Source organism: Thamnophis elegans, chromosome Z (genome assembly GCF_009769535.1).
Source record: "Thamnophis elegans isolate rThaEle1 chromosome Z, rThaEle1.pri, whole genome shotgun sequence".
In the NCBI taxonomy this organism is placed as follows: Eukaryota; Metazoa; Chordata; class Lepidosauria; order Squamata; family Colubridae; genus Thamnophis; species Thamnophis elegans.
In genome coordinates this window covers 43,914,109-43,939,314 of record NC_045558.1, presented here as the reverse complement: position 1 = coordinate 43,939,314, position 25,206 = coordinate 43,914,109, and the positions used below count along the sequence as shown (strand labels likewise).

General features: G+C 40.1%; 1 protein-coding gene across 4 annotated transcripts in view; it reads left to right on the top strand.

The window, feature by feature from the left end:
- Positions 1–25,206, top strand: part of ANKRD28 (ankyrin repeat domain 28) — a 95,479-nt gene that overhangs the window by 57,083 nt on the left and 13,190 nt on the right. For all 4 annotated transcript variants that reach the window (XM_032235730.1, XM_032235729.1, XM_032235727.1 and 1 more), the window contains 12 exons: positions 255–395; positions 1,628–1,739; positions 2,627–2,653; positions 3,196–3,270; positions 3,420–3,621; positions 4,525–4,612; positions 6,042–6,159; positions 7,748–7,961; positions 11,877–11,964; positions 12,056–12,139; positions 18,585–18,730; positions 24,760–24,842. In XM_032235730.1, the coding sequence (XP_032091621.1) occupies positions 255–395; positions 1,628–1,739; positions 2,627–2,653; positions 3,196–3,270; positions 3,420–3,621; positions 4,525–4,612; positions 6,042–6,159; positions 7,748–7,961; positions 11,877–11,964; positions 12,056–12,139; positions 18,585–18,730; positions 24,760–24,842 (1,378 nt within the window). The remainder of the gene's footprint in view (positions 1–254; positions 396–1,627; positions 1,740–2,626; positions 2,654–3,195; positions 3,271–3,419; positions 3,622–4,524; positions 4,613–6,041; positions 6,160–7,747; positions 7,962–11,876; positions 11,965–12,055; positions 12,140–18,584; positions 18,731–24,759; positions 24,843–25,206) is intronic.

The window sequence follows — 25,206 nt, the reverse complement described above, 5'->3', positions numbered from 1 at the left end:
GTATATTATACAAGTAGTATACATATACATTCACTGCACTCAATAAAGAATTCCATTGTAGGAGTTAAACAGGACTAATTGATGTAAAACACATATTTGATTAAAATACTCTCTATGTAAGAGACCTCCAGAAAATAAGAATTGGAAAGAGAATATTTATTAGATAGTTGTGCATCGGAGATAAGTTTTTCAGTATATAACACTATACACATTTCTGTGCTTTTTAAAAATATATGTATATTTATATACTACAGAACTCCACTCCACTATGCCGCTGCCAACTGTAATTACAAGTGTCTGTTTGCCCTTGTGGGTTCTGGAGCTAGCGTAAATGACCTTGATGAAAGAGGTTGTACACCACTACATTATGCAGCTGCATCAGACACTGATGGAAAGTAAGTATGGCGTTCTTTTTGAAATTGCAAACTTCCTTACTATAGCTTCTCACTTGGACATAAACCTGATTCAGCGCTGAATTTTCTTTTGACTAAAATGAAATATGATTTGTTATAAATATTTAACATAATGTGTAATATTTGCATGCTTCAATACAGCAATAATTTCCTTCCAAAAAGGTTTCTTGACAGATTACCTTATATTTAAAAGAAGAAGAATTTTAAAGAGAGCAGCCTATTATGATAATTATGATGTTACTCCTGCATGTTCAATCTGTATGATTATGCAAGATATTATATGTTATTGGAAAAAAACCCAATTCCTACTATTAAAGTATGTGACACATTAAGTATGTAACACATTCCATGTCGATTAATTAATTTTTGTTATGACTTGTGCTGTAAAATTAAATATACAAAATTGTAATTGAAACACAGATCTTACCTCAAACCTCTCTCTTCACAAATTGTGCTAATCAATAGCTTCTATAATTCTCAGTATAATTTGGTAATCAAATATTAATTATATAGTTACATAATCAGAAATTAATGATATAGTGTAGCTTTTTACCAATGCAGTTATCCTTCTAAACTTTCCAGTAACAGAAAACAGGGTAGAATGAAAGGTTCATTTGCTTGTTCTTAATTCTACTGCAACACTTTCCTTTTTAAAAAAAATAGAGACTAACTATGACATCAAAAACTTTTATGGGCTACTTGTTTTTAGATTCCCATATTGTAACTGCTGAATATGCAAAGAACATTGGTTGATATTATTTAAATTCAAAGAATATTACATTCATAGAAACAAATTATTTGCAATATTGATGATAATTGTGAAAGGACACTAAAAATAAATATTGATTAGATCACTGTTTTTCAAACATTAAGATGTATGAACTTCAATTTCCAGAATATCCTAGCCAGAAATCCACATTAAGTTAAAGTTGCTTAGTTTGAAAAACATTAGATTAGATCTTTTAGAATGCAGGGACATAGTAATGCACACAGGAAAATAAGCTTTAGCATATCATTCCTTCACAGACCTAGAAATCTTGTAAGAAAATACTATTCTAGATTGGACTAGATTTGCATCCCCAGCAATATAAGTCTTTGCCATATTTCATAATACCATAATCTGGGTAAGGGAGAAGATTCAAAAGTGACTATTTCATGTTAGGCTGTCCCTTCTCATTGAATAAGTATATTAAAATTTTATTCATTTTGTTTAGGTGCCTGAAATACTTACTTCGAAATGATGCAAACCCAGGGATTCGAGACAAGCAAGGTTACAATGCCGTTCATTATGCTGCTGCTTACGGACATCGTTTATGCCTTGAATTGGTAGGAAAAATAAATATGAATTATGTTTAGAAATAAATAATCATTAATGCAAAACTCTATTTTAGAAAAAAATTTTGATAAATTATTTTTAAAAGTTAAAAAGAAAAAAATGGATAATTAAATTAGTGCAGAAAATGAAGTTTAGTATTGAGTTTTGAAAAGTTAAACCGAATTTGAAAATCTTTGTATCTATTCATATGAATTCCAGGTCATTATACTGTATTAGAAGCCTTTGAGCATTCTATGCTATCTTCTTGGAATCATGTAATACTTTTATTTGAACTCTAAACAGCATGAAGCCCAGTCTCGGTCATATCTGAATGTTTTATTTCAAGCTAATGATAATATTAAAGATTTGATTAAATTAGTAGACAGTATCCATTAAGTATGATACTACTAGAGGTGACTACTAGATTAATAGCAACTTCCCCTCTACATTCCCCAATTCCTCCTTCCCATCTTTTAATCTCATTATTATTTTATTTAATTATTTGCTAGTTTATTAAATAAACTATTTTTGTTGTTTATTATTTCATTATTTTGCTATTGTAATGTAAATAAATAAATAAATTTAATAGATAAATACTGTATATATAGCTATTTTCATATACATTTTAATTAGAATCTGCTTGCATTTTAAAAAAATACAGTTATGGTTATACCCCAGCATTACAGATCTACTTGCATTCTAGCAAGTGCTTTGAGAATTACTCTTAACTTCAAGGACAGTTCATAACTACCATTTATCCAGTGTCATTGTAACCTTGGATGGCTGCTGAATGAATGATTGATTAAGCAAGGGCTATCTTGCTTAATTCTAAATTGTTTGAATAACTTACATTTTAACACTTCAGACTTAACTTGTATTAAAATTGATTTCATTACAGATTGCCAATGAAACACCTTTAGATGTTGTAAGTACAAGAATCTTTGCTGTGGAAATCATAAATATTCTGAAATGTAGAAATCAGATTGAGAAATCAGATATATTTTATTAAACAATATGTATGATTCTATTAAAAGTTAATCAGAATGCACATTCATTCATATATATCTGTCTCCAGCTTTTTGAAGCTGCTTTCAGTTTTTCTGGTTGCTGTGAAAGGTACTTGTCCGATAGTAGTACTGGACAAGTACCTTGCTGCTATAAAGAGATGCAGAAAGGTGCTATCTTTGTATTCCCACATGCAACTAGCAGCTTTTTACAATAGAATCCAAAGCATTTCAGATTATTACTGTCCTGATAGCTAGAAACATCATGCATCCAGTCATGCACCCACACACTCATCTACCTGTCCATCATTTGTCATGTAATGCTTGGATTATTTTTAGCAAAGACATTTGTATTTTATAGACTGAACTTTGATATTTCTTATCCATTAGTTAAAATGGAATAATAGGTATTTATGTTAAACTAAAAACATCTGATTGCATTATCAACTGTATTTTTATTTAGTTAATGGAAACATCAGGGTCTGACATGCTGAATGATTCAGACAACAGAACACCGATTAGTCCATTGCATTTAGCTGTAAGTACTCATTGTATCCAACATTGAATGTAGGATTATTTAAAGCTACCTGATATCTGTATGATTTAATATTTATAGTTCAGTAATTACTTGTCTTTGTGGACATCTAAGGTATGAGCAATGTCTTCATTATTATTATTTTTGTTTAGGCCTATCATGGACATCACCAAGCTTTGGAAGTATTAGTGCAGTCTTTGTTGGATCTTGATGTCCGGAACAATAATGGAAGAACACCTTTGGATCTTGCAGCTTTTAAGGGACATGTTGAATGTGTGGATGTACTCATTAATCAGGGAGCCTCTATCTTGGTAAAAGACTACATTATAAAGAGAACACCAATACATGCTGCTGGTAAATACATAGTTTTTCTATCATAGTGGAAGATTATTTTACAGATGGAAGCGTGTTATGGCCTCTCCTTTCTGGTTTTCATTCCAACAGGTCCATTGTAGAAATGTTTTAGGTATTTGGGTCTTGGTGATGCTACAATCACATAATTCTATGTTTAAAAGAAATTAGTTTATTTAATGTTATTTCATTGAACTGAATCTGGGCACTTTCCAATATAACAAAAGCAAGATAAAATCAAAATATAAAATAGATTAAAAAGATGATAATCTGTGTACTTGGCAAAAAAACAATGTACAAAAAATATCCAGCAAAATTTTCCACAAACACCTCATCTAAGCCCTGGGAGAACAGTCATATCTTTAGTGTCTCCAGGAACTACATCAAGCACTGGTACCATTACAGAAGGCATACTTCCTGGCTCCCAGTAGATGGCACTATTTAACCAAGTGGAACTGTCACACACCAACTTGATCTGTTTCTATTGGCAGAAATCATAGGAGATAGGCAGATGCTCAAATAACTTATTTCTATTCCATTTAACTTTGTAGGTGATAACTAATATTTTGAATCACACCTGTAAGTGTGCTGGCAACCAGACCATTAAATGGTCTGGTTGCCATTTAAATATTAAACAAGGAAGTTTTATATTAAAGAATACATTTCAAATGATTACATAATATAAAAATATTTGCATAAAGAAGATTGAATACAGATGTACTTAGATTTGAGGTGATCCATTAATTTCAGCTAGGTGATTCATGTCTTTCATAAAACAAGAACTGATGTATCAGTTTTATATCTATTACATCTTAAAAATGGTTTTGTATGGTAAATGTAACTCTTCAAAATAGACTTGTTCTTAATCACTGGTTATGATTACTATTTGTTGATGGTATTTTGCAGCTACAAATGGTCATTCAGAATGCTTGCGGTTGTTAATTGGAAATGCAGAACCACAGAATGCTGTGGATATTCAAGATGGAAATGGACAGTAAGTTTCAAATAATTGTATCTAAAGTGAGAAAAGTTGCAACGTGGGCTTATCTATTGCAGATAACTGCAATGTAACTATAATGTGTATTAGCCTTCTTAATGTATTTATTAGCATGCATTGTTATATCAAATACATAAAATAAATGTGTTAAATGTTATCTATTATTACATAACAAAATATAAGTTATAGAATATAATTATTATTCTGATTATATATTGCCTTTTTGTGGGGTAGTTTGAGATGGCTTCAGTAAGAGTCTCCCTAAATTATGTCCTCATAACAACTACTATGTGGAGGCATGTTTGGCTCAAAGTCATCAAGAATGTTCTATGGTTGATACAGAAATGACTGGTGCACAAGTAACCGTGACAAGGAACTCCAATCTAGGAAAAGCCCAAATTGGTGGAAGAGATGATTTTGTACAAAAGTCTTTCTGGCTATAGCTACCCTTATTCAGAGTAAAGAAGAATTTCTGGTGAAATAACACCAGCTTCATTGCCAAGGCAGCAAGAGTAAAATATATTTTAAGTCCACAACAGTCAGGTAAAGAGCAGCTTTAGCTGGAATTATGAAATTGATTTCTTGGTTTAGTTTACTTTATGGCACTGATATCATCTGCTGTTTGAGCAGGAGCTAAAAGTTAAGGAAAAAACCAAAATTGCACACCAGTTTTATCAAATAATACATAATAGCCCCACTTAGAACTAAAGATGAAAGATCCATGATACCAAAGTAATTAGCAATATGCTGCCACTGAGTTTTATCACAGATGTCTTTAAACTTGTTCCTCCCCATTCAGACCCAAAGGGCAAAGTTTCAGACCATCTGGCAAGAAATCCAGAGGTTGTAATAAAAACATCAGAGAAAATGGTTATTTTATTTAGGAATATAATTTAAAACCATATATACATTACAGAAATGTGTATCCAAAGTCTGTCTGTACATTATAGAATATTGCAAATGAAAATAAGCTTTATCATTTTTGCAGTTCTTTTTAAAGAAATAAAACTCCATAGTCCAGAATAACATTGTATTACTAAAAACAATAAAATGAATAGAAAGTATAGTAACTTGGAACCCTAGTTCTGTTTCATAGTACTTTTTGGGGTAGGGCAGACTCCTGGTGATTTCTCATGTAGTTTTCTGGTAACAATATAGAATTTAAGGGAAAGTGTTGCTTTTTGAGTTTTCCTGGTCAGCAATCATGATTGTCTGCAGTGATCTCTCACCCAAGTAGTAAAAGACACAAGATCCTTTTGAAAAGGATGTGATTTCTGTCATTTAAATGTACAGGACCTTTGCTGTTGGAGGTATAATTCATGGATCAGGTTTCCTTATATTGTTTCTCACTGCCTATTTAAACAGGTTATGAGCATGATAGCAGAATGATGCTGTTACTGTACATTATGTTATCTTTGTCTTTCAGAACCCCTTTGATGTTGTCTGTTCTTAATGGGCATACAGATTGTGTCTATTCCCTGCTCAACAAAGGAGCAAATGTAGATGCCAAAGATAAATGGGGAAGAACAGCATTACACAGAGGGGTAAGAGAGACAACAGGTGTGTCCTCCTACCCCCACCCTGCTCTTTGCTTCAATAGGTAGCATTGCTGCAATTCCAACTAAGGTAACAGAAATATTATGTTGGATCCAGACTAAGCAGGTGTCGTTGAAATAATAACTTATAAATGCAATAGATTGTACGAAAATGTATTGCAATAGTCTAAATCCAGTTTACTGTATTAATCTACATTATTCACAGTGAATGTATAAATCTTATATCATTCCTATAATTAAAAATATATATAATTTATATTACCATGGAAGTGTCCCTTCCAAAAAAAATTCAATGTATTATCTTATTCTTTAGAAATATTCCATCTGTATCCAACTTCATATTTTCATCACAATTGGTCTGGAAGAATATATTTTCTCTTTTTTCAGATTCTCTTTGCCATTTGGGATTTGAAGTGCAGTAATGGGCAATTTAGTTTCTAGGGAGCTACTGATAAAAAGGGAAAATAGAGTACAGAGAATTGGAATTCAACAGTAGGCATCCCCAAACTTACAGAAAAATGTTCTTAATACTGCTTGCATTTGTGAGATAGAATAAATTGCTAAATATGTTTTATTTTTTATTTCAGAATCTCACCATTTATGGAGTTGATAATTTATAACCTAAGAATATTGCCCAAATCTTCTTTATTTTCTTATATTAAATTCTGGGTGATATCCTAGGCTGGAAAAAAAACCTAAAGGAATACAAGAAAATATTTTTATCAGAAAACAGAATGGACATTTATTAAAATGATACTCATAGCAAACAATAATTAGACAACAATCTTAATATTTAAGAATATGTTACTAGGGAAGTTGGTGGGAAGCAAATCCATACCTTGAATGTCGGGGCTCAAGAACTTAAGTCTTTGTAATGTGATGAAGACAGAAAATTTGTCCAAAGCAAAAGTATTTCTAGAGTTGGAGAACTGAGTTCAAGCTGATCAATCTATACTTCTGATTTAACTTCATTGTATCTCATCTACAATTTAATGTAGATGCTTTAGTGTAATCCAGGAAATCAGCCTGAATATAATTGTTTAGATTTTAGCTAAGATGTAATTGAATGTCTTACTTGGTTAAAGGCATGGTCCAGCAAGATAAGTATGGAACAAGCTATATTAATCACAAGATCCCATCTGACTTTTTATATCCACAGCTATCTAATTTTGCTCCATTGTGCTCTCTGAGCTTGCTGTGTGTCTGTGTGTATGTGTGTGTGTTTTATTACAAAACTAGGTACTGGTAATGACATTCAGTGTCCTAGAAGATGTTCAATGCAGTAATATTACCCTGATTAGATAATGAAAAGTCTGCAAGAAAATAGCCAAGCTCAGAGAGCACCAAGGACTCCATAGTTCAATCCTGAGTTACAAATATTTTTTTCTGTAGTAGCTTTGTCCTTTATTGATATCAAAACTAATTAGCAATTGTATTTGCTTATTAGTTTTTATATCAGTAAAGCAACTGTAGTAAAATAAATGAAAGCTGGTTGGGGAGAACAGCTTTTTTATTTTTTCATATCTGCAAGGGCCTATATCCATACTTAATGCATATTTTATTAATTTTCTCTCAGGCAGTTACTGGGCATGAGGAATGCGTAGAAGCACTTCTTCATCATGGTGCAAAATCCACATTACGAGACTGCAGAGGACGTACACCTATACATTTATCTGCTGCTTGTGGACATATTGGGGTATTAGGAGCACTCTTACAATCATTGTCACCTGGGGATATGATACCTGCTGACAATCTCGGATATACATCATTACACTGGGCCTGTTACAATGGTAAGAAAATAAATATTGTTTTGGTGGAAGAATGGTAGAAAATAAACGAAAATCCTAAAATGGTACAGGAATTTCAAAAGATACTTGCCAAAAGCAGTTGTTTGTTTCCAGACACTTGCTATATTGATGTGTATATATTAAATCTCTAAAAAATATTGTAAATTGATTAGTCACACAATTTATAATCAGTAAATTTATAAAACAGAAACCAATTATGACTCAGGCAAATTTTTAAGTAAAAGCTAAGGAAAAATGAAAACCTACACATGTACAATACTGTGGGGTGTGTCTGAGCAGAATGTTTGTTGAGTGAACATGATAGGACTGTGGGTGCGACCTGGAGCCCCCTCCACTGAGTGCAGAAGCAGAAGTGGATGGGGGCCCGGATCCGCCCCTCGCCCTAGAATGGTGTGTGTGGCCTGCCGGGAAGAATGGGGGCCATGGGAGGGGGGTCTACGGGTGGGGGAGAGGGTCGGAGCATTTCGGTTATGACCGGGAGGGGCAGATATGACGGGAGCTGTAGGGCTAGCCATTACTGGGGAAGAAGGACTCGCTACATTACAGTGATTCCTTGTTCCGGCCCCTCAGGCTCACCTCAAGAACCTGGTGGCAAAAAAGATCAGGGCCCTGGTCTCAGGTTGCTGCTGCTAAATGCCAGGTCTGTTGTGAATAAGGCGCCCCTCGTCCGGGACTTAATATTAGACGAGGGAGCAGACCTGGCATGTATAACTGAAACCTGGCTGGGACAAGAGGGAGGAGTCCCCCTCTCAGAGATGTGCCCAGATGGGTTCCAGGTGCTCCACCAACCATGACATCAGAGAAGGGGTGGGGGAGTAGCAATGGTCGTCCGTGAGTCATTAGTTCCTCACAGGATCCCTGCCCCGGAGATTGTGGGGTGTGAGTCTCTTCTCTTGAAGTTGGACCTAGGGGTTCAAGTGGGCTTTTTCTTGACGTACCTACCTCCCAGCTGCGTCACGACAGCCCTGCCTGTGCTACTAGAGGCAGTAGCCGGGTTGGCAGTAGAGTTCCCCAGGCTAATGGTTCAGGGTCCAACTCATAGAGCGGGACACACACTCGACTTCGTATTTCTCTCGGGGCAGTGTAGACGTGATCTGGAATTAAGGGGAATAGAGACCTTGCCCTTGTCATGGTCGGATCACTCCTTGCTGAGGTTTGACTTCAGGACACTACTCCCCCACTGCAGGGAGGTGGAACCGATTAAGTGGTTCCGCCCCAGGTGCCTGATGGACCCGATGGGATTTCAGAGGGAGCTTGGAGAGATACCTGACTCCCTTGCCCCCAATCCGACCGACTCCTTAGTCGCTGCCTGGAATGCTGCGGCGACTGAGGCACTGGATCGGATTGCGCCTTTGAGACCTCTCCGCGGCAGTGGATCCAGGAGGGCACCTTGGTTTACCGAGGAACTCCGGGAGATGAAGTGCCAAAAGAGATGCCTAGAGCGACGTTGGAGGACTAGTAACTCTGAATCTGATCGAACACTACTAAGAGCCTTTATTAGGACTTACCCAGTGGCGATACCGGCGGCAAAATGCACGCATTTTTCCACTCTTATTGCGTCCGCGGAATCCCACCCAGCCACCCTGTTCAGGGTGGCCCTCTCCCTCCTGAAAGGTGAGGGGGTGGGGGAACCCCTGCAGGGAAGAGCTGAGGAATTTGTTCAGTTTCTATCGGATAAAATCACTCCGTTTCGGACAGACCTTGACTCCGCTTGGGCAATACCAGTCGAGATGCCGAGGTAAGTCTAAGTCGGATTTCCTGGGATGAGTTCGAATTTGTCACCCCTGAGGAAGTGGACAAGGCCATGGGAGCGATGAGCGCCTCCACCTGCTTACTGGACCCGTGCCCCTCCTGGCTGGTCTCAACCGGCAGGGAGGTGACATGAGGCTGGCTCCAGGCGATTATCAACGCATCTTTGCAGGAGGGGTCCTTCCGGCAACCACTAAAGGAAGCGGTGGTGAGACTCTTCCTCAAGAAGCGTTCCCTGGATACAGCCGTCCTGAAAAACTACCGTCCTGTCTCCAACCTTCCTTTTCTGGGGAAGGTTGTTGAGAAGGTGGTGGCGCTTCACTCCGACGGACCTTGAATGAAGCGGATTATCTGGATTCCTTTCAGTCTGGTTTCAGGCCTGGGTATAGCACGGAAACTGCTTTGGTCGCACTGATCGATGATCTCTGGCGGGCTAGGGATAGAGGGCATTCCTCTATCCTGGTGCTTTTTGACCTCTCAGCGGCTTTCGATACCATCGACCATGGTATCCTTCTGCGACGTCTGGAGGAGGTGGGAGTGAGAAGCACTGTTTTACAGTGGTTCTCCTCTTACCTCTCCGACAGGTCAGTGTTGGTCGGGGGACAGAGGTCAACCCCTAGGCCCCTCAAATGTGGGGTGCCGCAGGGTTCGGTCCTGGCCCCCCTCCTATTCAACATCGACATGAAGCCGCTGGGTGAGATCATACGACAGCACGGGATAAAGTACCATCAATATGCAGATGATACACAATTGTATCTATCTGCCCCATGCCAGCTCAGTGTAGCGGCGGACATGATGTGCCAATGCCTGGAAGCTGTCAGGATCTGGATGGGGATGAACAAATTGGTACTCAATCCCGATAAGACCGAATGGCTTTGGATGTTGCCCCCGAAGGACAGTTCAGACAGTCCGTCCTTGATCCTGGGGGGTGAAAACTTACACCCCTCAGAGAGGGCCCGCAATTTGGGGGTCCTCCTGGCTGTGACCAGGGGGGCCTTTGCCCAGGTTCGCCTGGTACACCAATTGCGGCCCTACTTGGACCGGGGGGCACTTCAAACGGTCACTCATGCCCTTGTCACCTCACGGCTGGATTATTGCAATGTGCTCTACATGGGGCTACTCTTGAAAAGCGTTTGGAGACTACAGCTAGTCCAGAATGCAGCCGCACAAGCGATATTGGGTGTACCGAGATACACCCATATTACACCTGTCCTCCGTGAGCTGCACTGGCTGCCACTTGGTCTTCGGACACAATTCAAGGTGTTGGTTATTACCTTTAAAGCCCTACATAGCTTAGGACCAGCGTATCTGCGAGACCGCCTACTGCCACACACCTCCCAACGGCCGATAAGATCCCACAGGGTGGGCCTCCTTCGGATGCCGTCAGCCGGACAGTGTCGGCTGGTGGGCCCCCGGAGGAGAGCCTTCTCTGTGGCTGCTCCGACCCTGTGGAATCAGCTACCCCCAGAGGTCCGGACCTTACCCACTCTCATGGCCTTCAGGAAAGCTGTTAAAACCTGGCTGTTCCGGCAGGCCTGGGGCTGTTGACCTTATTATCAAGGTCCAGCTCCGACTAGAATGTATGCGTGTTGTGAATTTTTAAACTGTTCTTTTATTTTCTTTTTCTTCTTTCTTTGTAAGCCGCCCGGAGTCCTCCAGGATTGGGCAGCCTATAAATTTAATAAATAATAATAAATAAATAATAATAATAATACAACCCCATTCTTGATTTTATCCTGTAATTATTGCTCTTGGCTATCTGAAACACACACACACACACACACACACACACACACACACAGAATAGTTATGAGCAACATGGTGGCTTCGTAGTGAAGATGCTCACCTCCCACTTGGAACATTGAGAATTTAATCCTAAGTAGTGCTGATATTTCTCTCCTAGGGAGCAAGAAAAAAATATATGTTGTGAACTCTGTATGATGTCTGGAAGGGGTTCCAGTCCGTAAATGCTCAGCTCCATTTAGTCGCCCAGACTCTACCAAGAATTAAGGGATTGCAGGGCCATAAAAAGAGAGCTTTTTAATATCAGGATAGTTATATATTACTGTGAGTTAAATGTATAAATGTTCATTAATAATAAAAATGAACTGTATTATGTGCTTATTCTCTGGTATTTAAAACTTTTAGGTCATGATTACTGTGTGGAATTTCTTTTGGATCAGGAAGTTTTTCAGAAAATGGAAGGCAATTCTTTCAGTCCATTACATTGTGCAGTGTAAGCAACTTCTGTGTGACTCCAAAATACTTCATTATGGTTTTTTTAATCATCAGTTGTGGAATTAATTTCTTTTAAAATTCTTTAATAGGATAAATGATAACGAGGGTGCTGCTGAAATGCTAATTGATATACTGGGATCAGAAATTGTAAATTCTACAGATGCAAAGGCAAGGTAAAGTTGAAAATATTATACTGAAGAATATTTTAAAATATTTAATTCTGATATTTTGTTTAATCTTCTATAGATATTAAATAAAATGAAACTATACAAAAATAGGTATAACTATTCTGATATTTTGTTTAATCTTATATAGATATTAAATAAAATGAAACTATAGCCAAATAGTATAACTATGGATCTAATATATAACAAAGGTTGCTCTTTACCTTGAGTTTCTAACTATTTCTAGTTTTTTTAGCTAGAGAGCCACTTTGATGTAGTGGTTAAAGCTGGCCTGGAATCCAGGAGATTATGAGTTCTAATCCTGCCTTAGACATAAAAAACATGGTGGGTGACTTTGGGCCAATTGTGCTCTCTCAGCCCAATTCACTTCACCTCACAGGGCTACTGCTGTTATAAGAGGAGGAATGAGTCCCCCATTGAGTTGTATATGAAAAAAGGTGTATAGAACTCTTTAAAAATGGACAAACTTCAGATTCTGTCATTAAAACTATATGATTTGCAAATAGAAGGCATCAGACATGGTAGGCTTAGAAAAATCTCAGCATTTCTAGAGAAAAAGAAGTGGACGTAAAATAGGAGCAAGAAGAGAAGATGAAGGAAAAATAAGAAAAATTTAAAAAGTATATCTTGAAGATACTTTTCTGCATCTTTCTGTTTTAGACAACTATCAGCCAGTTTTCAATCTTCTCTTTTTGGGAAAATTGTAGAGAAAGTGGTCAAATTGCAGTTAGGTTGTTAAAAAAAGTATTATCTGAGCTTGTTTCAGTGTAGGACAGATAGCTTGTTAGTTGTGCTTGACAGTAATCTGGGAGAAACAAGATGAGGGCAACACATCCATTTATTTAAATGTTTTATTGATATATTTTTCTTTAAAACATAAAATAAATATCCATAAGAACAGCGTGTGGTCTGACTACCATTCATTTTGAATAACAAAAAGACAGTAAACAGAGTAGTAATCATAATATACATATCGATAATGGTGACGTAATATCGGCATTAGCTTACCCATACTAGAAAACTTTTATTATATAATTAATCATTCTCTTAATCATTTTATTTTCTAACCTCTGTTTCTGTTAATTAGCCATTGGTAAAACAAATCCCATGTTAGAAAGTATTCTGTTTCTTCCTTCTCCTTTATTTTTAATATTAATTTGTCCATCTCTGCACATTCGAATACTTTTTTATGACACTTCCATCTGAAGGGATGGCTTCATTTTTCCACTATTGCGCAAAACAATTCTGCTGCTGTTAACATATGGTTTAAAATCAATATGTTGCTTTATAATTTTTTCTAACCATGTATGTATTTTGGTCCTTTTTTTTTTACTTTTGGACGTGTCTACCACATATGACAGTGATGGGCAACCTTTTTGGCGTGGTGTGTCAAAAATCGGCAAAAAATCAAGCATAACTCGCGTTGTGTGTCACTTCGACAAAAACATAATTTTGCGCAATTTATAGTTTAAACTACAAAAATATATAATTGCAATATAATTGTATTTAATAAACCAAAAACAAATTATTTAACATACCTGCTTAGTAACTTCTTTGTTCATCAGTCACTTTTTTCAATGCCATTGTAACTCTGGTCACTAAATGTTTTCCCCCTCCTCGAGACTCCTCACTTCTTCCTTCATTCCTCTTGCTTATCTACCTTCACCTTATCTGTCTTCTGCTCTTTCCCTCTCTTCCTTCCTTTCTCCTTCCATCCTCTCTTCTTTCCTCACTCACTCCCTTCCTCCTTTCCTCTTCCTTCCTCCTTCCATTCTTTGAGCTTCATTTCTTTTGCCTATCTACCTTCTCTGTCTTTCTGCTCTTTCCATTTCTCTCTTCCTCTTCGCTTCTGTTCCTTCCTCCTTCCCTCTTTCCCTATTTCTTCCTTCTTCCTTCCTTCTGCCTATCTACCTTCACCTTCTCTGTCTTTCTGCTCTTTCCCTGTCTTCCCCTTTCCTCCCTCCCTCCCTTCTTTCCTTTCTAGTTCCATCTTTTCTTCTTTCCTCTCTCCCTCCCTTTTTCTTTTTTCCTTCCTTCCTCTTTCCTCTTGCCTATCAACTTCATCCTCTTTGTCTTTCTGCTCTTTCCCTCTCTTCCCCTTTTCTTCCTACCTCCTTCCCTCTTTTCTCCCTCCCTTCTTCTTTTTCTTCTTTTTTTCTTCCATCTTCCTCTTCTCCTCCCATTCTTTCTCCTTCCATCCATCTTTTCTCCTTCCATCTTCTCCCCCCTCCCTTCTTCTTTTCCTTCCCCCCTCCCTCCTTCCTTCCTCTCCTTCCCTTTCTCGCACACAGGAAGGGGAGGGGAGGCTTTCTAGTCGCTTTCACAGCATAATTTCTTTATCTAACTTTTAAAAAACTGTGCAAATCAAACTTGAGATTTTCGTAACCTGCGAAGCACCAAGTTATTATCTTCTGTTGTTACAAATTCGCAGCTACTCCATTCTTTCCGATAGGGAACTGCATTTCCCAAGATGCCTCAGGTCCTCAAAGCGCTGAACGCGGTTTTGCAATTGACTCCAGCGAGGCCCGGTAGCCGCCAGCTGGGGTGGCTGTCAAGGCGCTGACAGCGGAGCAGTCGCGCCGTTTGTTACTGCTTCCAGCAATCGAGACGGACGAGGGAAGCGGCGGTGGCGGACGTCAGCAGCGACTGTAACGACCGCGCGGGCGAGGTGCGGAGGAAGAACGGAAGGTCCCTCCCGCCCGCGACGACGGCTCCAGCCATGGACGAGCAGGCTGGCCCCGGCGTCTTCTTCAACAACAACAACAACGCGCTGCTCTTGCCGCCACCTCCGGGTGGGAAGCAACCACGCCTTGCCGACTCGCTTCCCACCTCAGCACAGGGGCCGCACAGGCGTGGTTGCTTCCCATCCGGAGGTGGCGGCAAGAGCAGTGCGTTGTTGTTGGGGCCAGCCTGGTCGTCCATGGCTGGAGCCGTCGTCGCGAGCGGGAGGGACCTTCCGTTCTTCTTCCGCACCTCGCCCGAGCAGTCGTTACAGTCGCTGCCGACGTCCGCCACCGCCGCTTCTAATTAATATAATTCTCCCTCTCTTTTTCACTCTCTCTCCAGCACACAAACGCAAATGCATAGGGCAGCCCACCTCACACACAGGTAACTCCGGGCGGCTTACAACATTATGATGCACGTCTCCCCATAGGAGAGGAGATGGGGAAGCCGGGGGCCCGGAGATCACCCGGGGCATGCCGAGGATGCCTTACCAATCGAAATCCGGCGTACCTCGTCATAATGGGGGATGAATTTCTTGCCAGGAAACGCGAGGGTTGGACAACGGCGGAGGCTCGGGTTTGTTTTTTTCCCCGGGAATAAAAGTGAACATAAGACTTCTAAATCCCCAGCAAGAAAAGAAATGCAACTGTAGTGGTCTCTCCCCCCCTTCCTCTAAAGAACAAATGTTATCCTGCCGCAGAAGCGAAGAAATCTCAGATTTCACCCTTCTGCAACAGCCTCCCTAGGGATCCCGCTCCTCCGCTACAGATGCATCGCGTCCCAACAGCAGAACGTCTGGTCACCTTAGGGATGAATCCTGTGCGTGTCACCCCAAATGGCTACGCGTGTCAGCACTGACACGCGTGTCATAGGTTCGCCATCACTGACATATGATGATACGAACCTGGTATCTGATTGCATTTCCAACATTTGGCGGATATGTTTTCATATCCATTCTTGTGCTTCTTAATCACTCAGTAATTTTCAATACCATCAATTATGATATCTTTCTGGATCAATTGCAGGAGTTGGTAATGAGAGGCACATGGTTGCAGTGTTCCACTTGATATTGAAAAATGTGGAGAGATGGTGCCCATAACCCCTTGCTTCTAGGGTGCCCCAAGGTTGATACTTTCCCTTCTCCTGTTTAACATGAAACTGCTGGATGACGTCAGCTGGTTTGGGTCTCAATATCAGTATTGGAAGTAAAGGAAGCTGTCAAGGTACTGATCTAGTGACTGGAGGCCACTCAGCTCTAGATGAGGAGGAACAGACTATGGCTCAATTCTGACATAACAGTGGTGCCATGTCCCTACTTTGACAGATATATCTCTATTGTTGGTCTTGGATAAAGTTGAATTTCTCCATTTGAGACTGATGCACATTTGGGGGTCCTCCTGGAACTATAGCTACGGTTCAAAGAGCAGGTATCAGCTGTGGTTAGGAGACCTTTATATAGATACATCTTGTGCACTGATTGCATCCCTTCCTTGACCAGGAAGTCCTACTGATAGTCACTCACATTTTGGTCACTTCACAACTGGACTACTGCAATATGCTCTTTATGGTTATGGTTATGGTTATGGTTTATTATTTATAGGCCGCCCTTTGCCCTGAGGGGACTCAGGGCGGCTTACAATTTATGGGGAGGGGAATACAAGACAGTAAGACATAAAACAATACATAAGTAAAAATAGAACACAACATTCATTCATCATTCGGGTGGGGACGGATTACAATCTTTATCCCCAGGCCTGACGGGATAGCCAGGTCTTAAGGGCTGTGCGGAAGGTCTGGACGGTGGTGAGGGTACGAATCTCCACGGGGAGATCGTTCCAAAGGGTCGGAGCTACTACTGAAAAGGCTCTCCTCCGCGTAGTTGCCAGTCGACACTGACTGGCGGATGGAACTCGGACGAGGCCTAATCTGTGTGATCTAATAGGTCGTAAGGAGGTAATTGGCAGGAGGCGGTCTCTCAAGTACTCAGATCCACTACCATGGAGGGCTTTATGGGTGGTAAGTAGCACCTTGAAGCCACCCGGAGATCAACAGGTAGCCAGCGCAGCTCGCGGAGGATAGGTGTTATGTGGGCGAACCATGGTGCACCCACAATCACTCGCGCGGCCGCATTCTGGACTAGCTGAAGTCGCCGGATGCTCTTCAAGGGCAGCCCCATGTAGAGCACGTTGCAGTATTCCAGCCTAGAGGTCACAAGGGCCCGAGTGACTGTTGTGAGAGCCTCCCGGTTCAGGTAGGGTCACAACTGGCGCACCAGGCGAACCTGGGCAAATGCCCCCCTGGTCACAGCCGACAGATGGTGGTCAAAGGTCAGCTGTGGGTCCAGGAGGACTCCCAAGTTGCGAACCCTGTCTGAGGGGTGTAAAATTTGGCCCCCCCAGCCTGAGTGATGGAACACTAGCCAAATTATTGGGAGGGAAACACAACAGCCACTCGGTCTTATCCGGGTTGAGTACCAGTTTGTTAGCCCTCATCCAGTCCCTAACGGCTTCGAGACCCCGGTTCATCACGTCCACCGCTTCATTGAGTTGGCACGGGGCGGACAGATACAACTGAGTATTGTCCGCGTATTGGTAGTATCTTATCCCGTGCCTCCGAATGATCTCGCCCAGCGGTTTCATTTAGATGTTAAATAGTAGGGGGGATAAGACCGAACCCTGCGGCACCCCATATGTTAGGGGCCTAGGGGTCAATCTCTGCCCCCCAACCAACACCGACTGCAACCTGTCCGAGAGGTAGGAGGAGAACCACTGCAAAACAGTGCCTCCCACCCCCACCTCCCGCAGTCGTCGCAGAAGGATACCATAGTCGATGGTATCGAAAGCCGCCGAGAGGTCAAGGAGAACCAGGATGGATGCATGGCCTCCATCCCTGGCTCTCCAGAGATCATCGGTCAATGCGACCAAAGCGGTTTCTGTGCTGTAACCAGGTCTGAAGCCGGACTGGAAAGGGTCAAGGGGGCAGTGTTCAAAGATCATCCAGAACCTATAGTTGATTCACAATGCATCAGTGCAAACAGTTAAGGGCACTTCTCTTGCTCATGTGTCATCACTACTATATGAACTAAATTAACTGCTAGTTGGCTGTGCAATTGTTGGGTGCTATCCAGAGTGCTGGTTGTTACCTTTGAAACCCTTCATAACATAGGATCTAGTTACCTGAAGAACCCATTGTTTATGCCCACCTGATACATTCAGGCAAAGTGGTTATATTCTAGGTCACTTCTGTTAATTGCTCCCATCTGGTGGAATCTAAGTAGCATGCCTTTTCTATCACAGACCCAAAGAGTATGAATGGCATCCTCTCTGTTGCTCAATCTTGGTTTGGTCCTAGGCCTGTGGTTAATGTATTGGGTGTGTGTGTTATTTTTTGTTTTGATGGACGCTTTTAGTCAGATCTTTTGTTTTGTCTATCATTTTCATTATTTTAGTTTAGTATTACATTTTGTAAACTGTCCAGAGTTGGCTAGAAGGCTATAATAAATTTAAATTAGAAACTAGTGATTATTTATGTGAGCATCACATGCTACAACATTTTATATTTTTTTCTTGTTCTTCCCTTATGTTCTTCCAGATTATACATTTAAGCATTTTTAAAGATTTATTATACAGGCTCTCTTATATGAAATCATGGCTATAATAGAGCTCCATTGATTTTTGTTTCTAAGAACATGTGTTTTTTTCCTTCTTAGAACTCCCCTACATGCAGCAGCCTTTACAGATCACGTAGAGTGTTTACAGCTTTTGCTTAGCCATAATGCACAAATAAACTCTGTAGATTCTTCTGGGAAGACACCTTTAATGATGGCTGCAGAAAATGGGCAAACAAATACAGTTGGTAAGATGAAAGCTAATTTTTATTGTTATTACTGTTAACCAATAATTTACTACTGTAAAAACACAGCATTAGGATCAAAAGTTTTAAATAAAAAACAGCTAGGTCAGCTAGAAATTCAAGCAAATGATATTCTCTGTTTTCTTAATAAATGATTAGATTTATAGCTAAAAATATAAATCTTTGTATAAGCATAGTGTTCCTCAAAATAGAATTAACAAATCCGTGCAGCAAAACTGACAACCTGTGGATGATGGCAAAGAGATACAGACAGTTCTGATTCTTTGCTACCATCTAATGATCATCTGTATTGTTGCTGGCCAGATCTAGTAGTCCTACATAGAGTTGTGAAATTGGAAGAAACTGGTTAAACTCTGCTTAGGAGGTAGCTGTCCAGTGGCCACTTAAAACTATTACAGATCTTTCCATTAGCAAATCTTTTCTTACAGTTGTGCTTAAAAGTTTGTGAATCCTTTTGAATTTTCAATATCTGCATAAATTTGACCCAAAATTATATGGCACATAAAAGTGTAAATTGGGAAATAATCCAAAGCTATGTATTTGCATTTGGCAAAATTGTGGAATCATCTAGGATTAGCATTTGAATGAGAAATTAAAATCAGGTCTTTCAATCAATGGAATGATAAGCTTGAGTGTCGGAGGCCCTGGCTTATTTAAAGAACAGAATACTTGATATATTCACTAATAAAATATGATCTTCATAACGCAGGAATATTGAGATATGCCATGGCTCAAACAAAACTGATTTCAGTAGATCTCCAAAAAACAGTTAACAAAATTATTTTCAAAGATTTTGGATTCAGCTAGTTCACCATCAGGCAGATAATATACAAATGAAGGCAATCAGCGCCATTGAATTCTCCAGAAATTCAAGAGCGAATGTGTAATATTTTGGGAGATTTATCTTCATCTGTGACTTGTACCAAGGACATACCACATTTTATTTATTTATTTATTTTATTTATTTAGTTTGTATGTCGCCCACTCTCAAAGAGACTCAGGGCGGCTTACAGGTAAAAAAAGGGAGGGACGACATACAAAAAATAAAAAACAACATTAAAAATTCCAAACATTCATAACTTAGGATAGGGCTGGATAAATCAACAGCCCCAGGCCTGCCGGAACAGCCAGGTCTTGGTCGCTTTGCGGAAGGCCGGAAGGGTAGTAAGGGTCCAGATCTCCATGGGAAGATCGTTCTTAGGGCCGGAGCAGCTACAGAGAAGGCCTCCCCCCGGGGAGTTGCCAGCCGACATTGAGCGGCAGATGGAATCCGGAGGAGGCCTAGTCTGTGCGATCTTATAGGTCTCTGGGAGGTAACTGGCAGGAGGCGGTCTCTCAGGTAGCCAGGTCCGATACCATGTAGGGCTTTAAAAGTAATGACTAGCACCTTGAAGTGTGTCCGGAGACCAATGGGAAGCCAGTGCAGCTCGCGGAGGATAAGTGTAACGTGGGTGTACCTAGGTACACCCACTATCACTCGCGCGGCTGCATTCTGGACTAACTGAAATCTTCAAACACTCTTCAGGGGCAGCCACATGTAGAGCGTGTTACAGTAATCCAGTCTTGAGGTGACAATGGCGTGAGTGACCATCCGAAGGGCCTCTCGGTCCAGATAGGGTCGCAATTGGTGCACTAGGCGAACCTGGGCAAAGGCCCCCCTTTGCCCAGATAGCAAAGGCTATCTCCATCCCATCTCATACACCTGGTTAAATAATTCCAAATGCAATGTTTCTCATTAGGAGGGAAGAGATTGCTGCCTCGCGAGTAGCTTTTAGGCCATATTTGTGCAAAAATACCGAAACTTTTAAAGAGGTCACAAACTTTTAAGCTCCGTTGTATGTGGTATAGTATATAGTATGTAGTAAACTTAAATACAGTTTTTAGTGGCAATTGGGACCAAGAACTGTTGCTAAGCAATGTAGTGGTAAAATAAAACATCATATGATAGGGCCAACTTATGTTAGCAATTCCAGTTGCAAGTTATTAAGTGAATCCCATACAGATATTAATCATGAAAACATGTGATTGCCATTTGCAACCTTTCGACAGCTTTTCCATTGATTTTGCTTGTTGGAAGCCAGCACTGAAAGTTGCAAATGATGGATCTATGACAATTTACCACAGCCAGCTTACTACAGCCAACTCACTGTGGCTAACTTGCTACAGTCAACTTGCCCCAGCCAACTTGCTGCAAGACACTCACTATGGTCATCTCATCAGAGGACAGCTCGGTGTGGGATAAGAGTTACATTAATACGGGTGTTGGCAGCCCATGGTTCTGAAGCTCTTTCGTCCCCCTGCTGTGACTCCCTGTTGGCTGAACCCATCACTGGCTGGCCCTGGCTCTGGCCCTCCCTTCCCAGTTACTCCTCACCTGGTCTGAGAAGGTAAGGGCCAGGGCAGGGGTTGTAGACTCACTCTATGTTGTAATGGGCTCCAGGAAGAGAAGGGAAGACTATCTCCCTATTTGTGAAGCGTGCTAAATTTAACTCTGCTGCGCAAGGCAATAGTGGGTAGGCTGTGGAGTTGCAACAGCAGCAGCCGGGCTGGGCCAATGTCTTGAACGAAAAGCAAGTCCACATCTCCTCAAGTAACTGAGGTGTGTGCAGCATCAACAAGGGCCGGAAGAAGAGGCAACTACAGACACGCTTCGCTCCCGCTCTGGAATATGAAGCAAGTATCCATCCCTGTCATCACCCTTACCTTCTCGAGCCAGGCGAAGAGTGACTGGGAGGGGAAGGCAAGGGGCATGGCCAGCCAGTGATGGGTTCAGACAGAGGGAGAAAGAGAGATCAGAGACAGAGAGGAAAAGAAAGGGGACAGAGAGAGAGATACCTGTTTCCCATAGAAAACACCAGGAGCTACAAAACATTGGGAGGCGTGGCTGGGTGGATCATGTGACTGTGTGGGAATGAGTGACATCGAGTTGGCCATTTCCACCCAGATTTTGTGGTTTCGTTTTCTGTGGGAAACGAGTCCAAATGGTTCTTTGAATGTTTAAGGTTGCAGACCCCTGGACTAATATCAAAAAAATGATGGAATAGAATCATCAAAGAAAGGATGCAAAAGGAGGGACAGAATGAAATGTAAATGGCAAAAATTAAAATATTTTTTATTTATTTTAAATGATTAAATAGAATTGTTAAATTGTCCTGCAGCAAGTTGTTCCATGGCGAGTTGGCCCATGGCAAGTTACCTGTGTTGAGTTGGCTGAGGCAAGTTGGCTGTGGCAAGTTGTCCCATTCTTGCAAATGTCAATTGTGCCAATAAGATGCTGTGACCATCATAATCACAAACAGTGTCCAAGCACCTAAATTATAATCATAAGTGTGAGAATACTGCAATGAATACAATTTTGAGGACCAATCATAAGTTTCCAGTGCTGACAGGAGCATCAGCAGAATATAGCAATAGGTTGTTCTACCAAGTTTTCAAAGACTCACACTTCATAAGCTAGTTCCACTAGGCAGTCCAGAAATGATCAGTCCAAATACCAGTTCCAAGAACTGCAGAACTAGCAAGACAAGTCCAAACTCACAAGAGCTGGGTGCTGGAATCACGGAGCTGAAGAAGAATATGCGTTGATAAAATGAATGGCTATCTCCATCCCATCTCATGCACCTGGTTAAATATTTCCAAATGCAATGTTTCTCATTAGGAGGGAAGAGATTGCTGCCTCACAAGTAGCTTTGCCAACTTCCTCTGTGCTTCCCTTTTTTTTGCTTTTCACGTCAATTGATTGGGTGGGTGTGGCAGCTGTTCTTCATTGAAGGCAGCCTGTTGCCACTCTACAGCACTAACCAGTGGCAGCCGTACCTCTACTTCTTCTGCTCATGCGAGTGGCTATTCATCTGGTTGGGCGCTTTCCCCGATGTTCGATGATCCAGAAATTGTATTCTCCTTAGCCATCAGGCTCTGAGTGCTCCTGAGAATCCATGATGCCTCTTTCTGATGATCCTGGTTCCAGCTCGTCTTCATCAGAACTAGCAACTGATGGGGGCCAACTCATCTCCTCATTACAGAGTCTATCATAATTTTGAATGGTAGCTGACCATATGACAGAATAAACAAAGAACTACGTGTAGTTGCAATTTGTAGCCCTTATTTCTGTTCCTACTTTCTGGTAGCCGTGAACAATAGCTCCTGACTATCATCCCCATGGCACCTTTAATATATCTTAATATTAATTTTTCTTATCTTTTCAGTTTCATAATTTTAGTTGTAGGATTAAATTAGTTTTGCCTTTCAAGAGGCATTTGAAACTTATACAGTCAATGCAGGAAGTCTATATGTTCCAGTTAAAATGCCAGGTTTTTGAGATATAAATAAAGTACGATAAATTACTTCAGAATTCTTTCTACTTTTAATACAATATATAAACTATACAGCTCAATTGAAAAACAAATTGTAATTTTTAAGGAAAAAAATAAACATACAATGGTTGCATAAAGATACACATTATTGAACTAATACTTTGTTGGAGCATGTTTTGATTTTATGACAGCATTCATTCTTTTGGGATAGGAACCTATTAGCATGGCATATCTTGTCTTGGAAATCTTTGCCTGCTCTTTCTCACAAAAGTGTTCCACTTCCTCAGATTGCAATGGCATCTCCTGTCCACAAATCTCTTTAGGTCACCTTACAGATTTTCCATTGAATTCAGATCCTGGCTCTGGTTGGACCATTTCAAAGTTTTGATCATCTTCTGGTGAAGCAATTCTTTTGTTGGTCTGGAGGTATGCTTTGGGTGATTGTCATGTTGAAAGATGAAATTCATCTTTAACATTTTAGTAGAGGATTGAAGGTTTTGTGCCAAAATAGACTGAAATTTGGAACAGTTTGTAATTCTTTCCATTCTGACTAAGCCTCCAGTTCCACTTGAAAAATACCCCCAAAGTATAATATTGTCACCATCATGCTTCACTGTAGGTATAGTGTACTTTTGGTGATACATAATATTGTTTTTGCACCAAGCATACTTTTTGGAATTATGGCCCCCAAAATTAAATCTTGGTCTCATCGACCATAATATATTTTCTCATATGCTTTTGTCAGACTTGATATAGGTTTTTGCTAAATTTAGCTGGGCTTGGATGTTTTTCTTTATAAGAAAAGGCTTCCATCTTGCCAACTTACCCCACAGCCCAGAATAACATGGGAGATTATTGTCACATGTAATACGCAACCAGTGTTTACCAGAAATTCTTGCAGCTCCTTTAATGTTGCTATAGGCCTCTTCCCAGCCTCTCAGAGTAGTTTTATTTCTTGTTTTTTCATCAGTTTTGGAGAGACATCCAATTCTTCATTAGGTCACTATATATGTGCCATATATTCTCCATTTGTGGATGATAGTCTTCACTGTGTTTTATGGTATATGCAGTGCATTGGGGAAAAAATTGTATGCTTCTCCCGACTGATACCTTCCAACAATAAGATCGCTTTGATGCTTTGTAAGCTCTTTGCAGACCATGGCTTGTGCTGTAAGAGACAACTGAGTAAATGTCAGAAAAATCCTACTAGCACAACTGAACTTTATGTGGATTTGAACAGAGTCAATTTAAGTGAATGGAGGTGTGTATTGACTATAATTTAACATCAGTTTGAGTGTAATTGGTTAGTCCCTATAAAGGGTATGAACACCTATGAGCCACATTATTCTTTTTTTCCTCATTAATTTTAATTTGTTTTTCAATTAAAATGTACAGCTTATATGGTATATTAAAAGTGAAAAGAATTATGAAGTAATTTATCTTGGTGTGACTTTTTTACATTTCAAACACATAGCATTTTAACAGGGCTGTATAGAATTTCTATATCCACTGTATGAATGAAGAGCAATCAGCATTACAGTGTAAAAAAATAATTCAGAAATCTTTCAAACTATTTACAAATCAGAGTCATGAATCTCTGTTGATAAGAAATGAATTTTAGAGTATAAATGTATACCATGCAAGTGCTGTTGACAAATTTAGCTTTTTAGTTAATATAGTATTCTATTTTTTCCCCAGAGGTATTGGTTAGCAGTGCTAAAGCTGATCTGACTTTGCAAGATAAGTGTAAAAACACTGCACTACATCTGGCTTGCAGCAAGGTATATATGATTTTCTGATTTGAAGCTTCTGTGATGTATTGCTGCTGCTGTTCTTGTAATTTTATCCTCATAAATTAAGCTGCTCCAGACCAGCAGTGGCAGTACACCATTTCAACTGCAGTAGGAAGTAAATATTTCTTCTCTACAATTATATGTGATGAGAATAGAAGGGATTTTTTCTGATTATTTCTTGGTCCTGACCAGATAATGAGGGAGAAACACATTTTTAACAAGAATCTAAGAGCTTAATTTACTTTATTCCTGAACTATTTTATTTATATATCAATTCAATTTCCATAAAACATATCTAGCACTGGATTTGGCAAAAGGAAAAGCAGGATGATACCTCAACGGGATGAAGGGA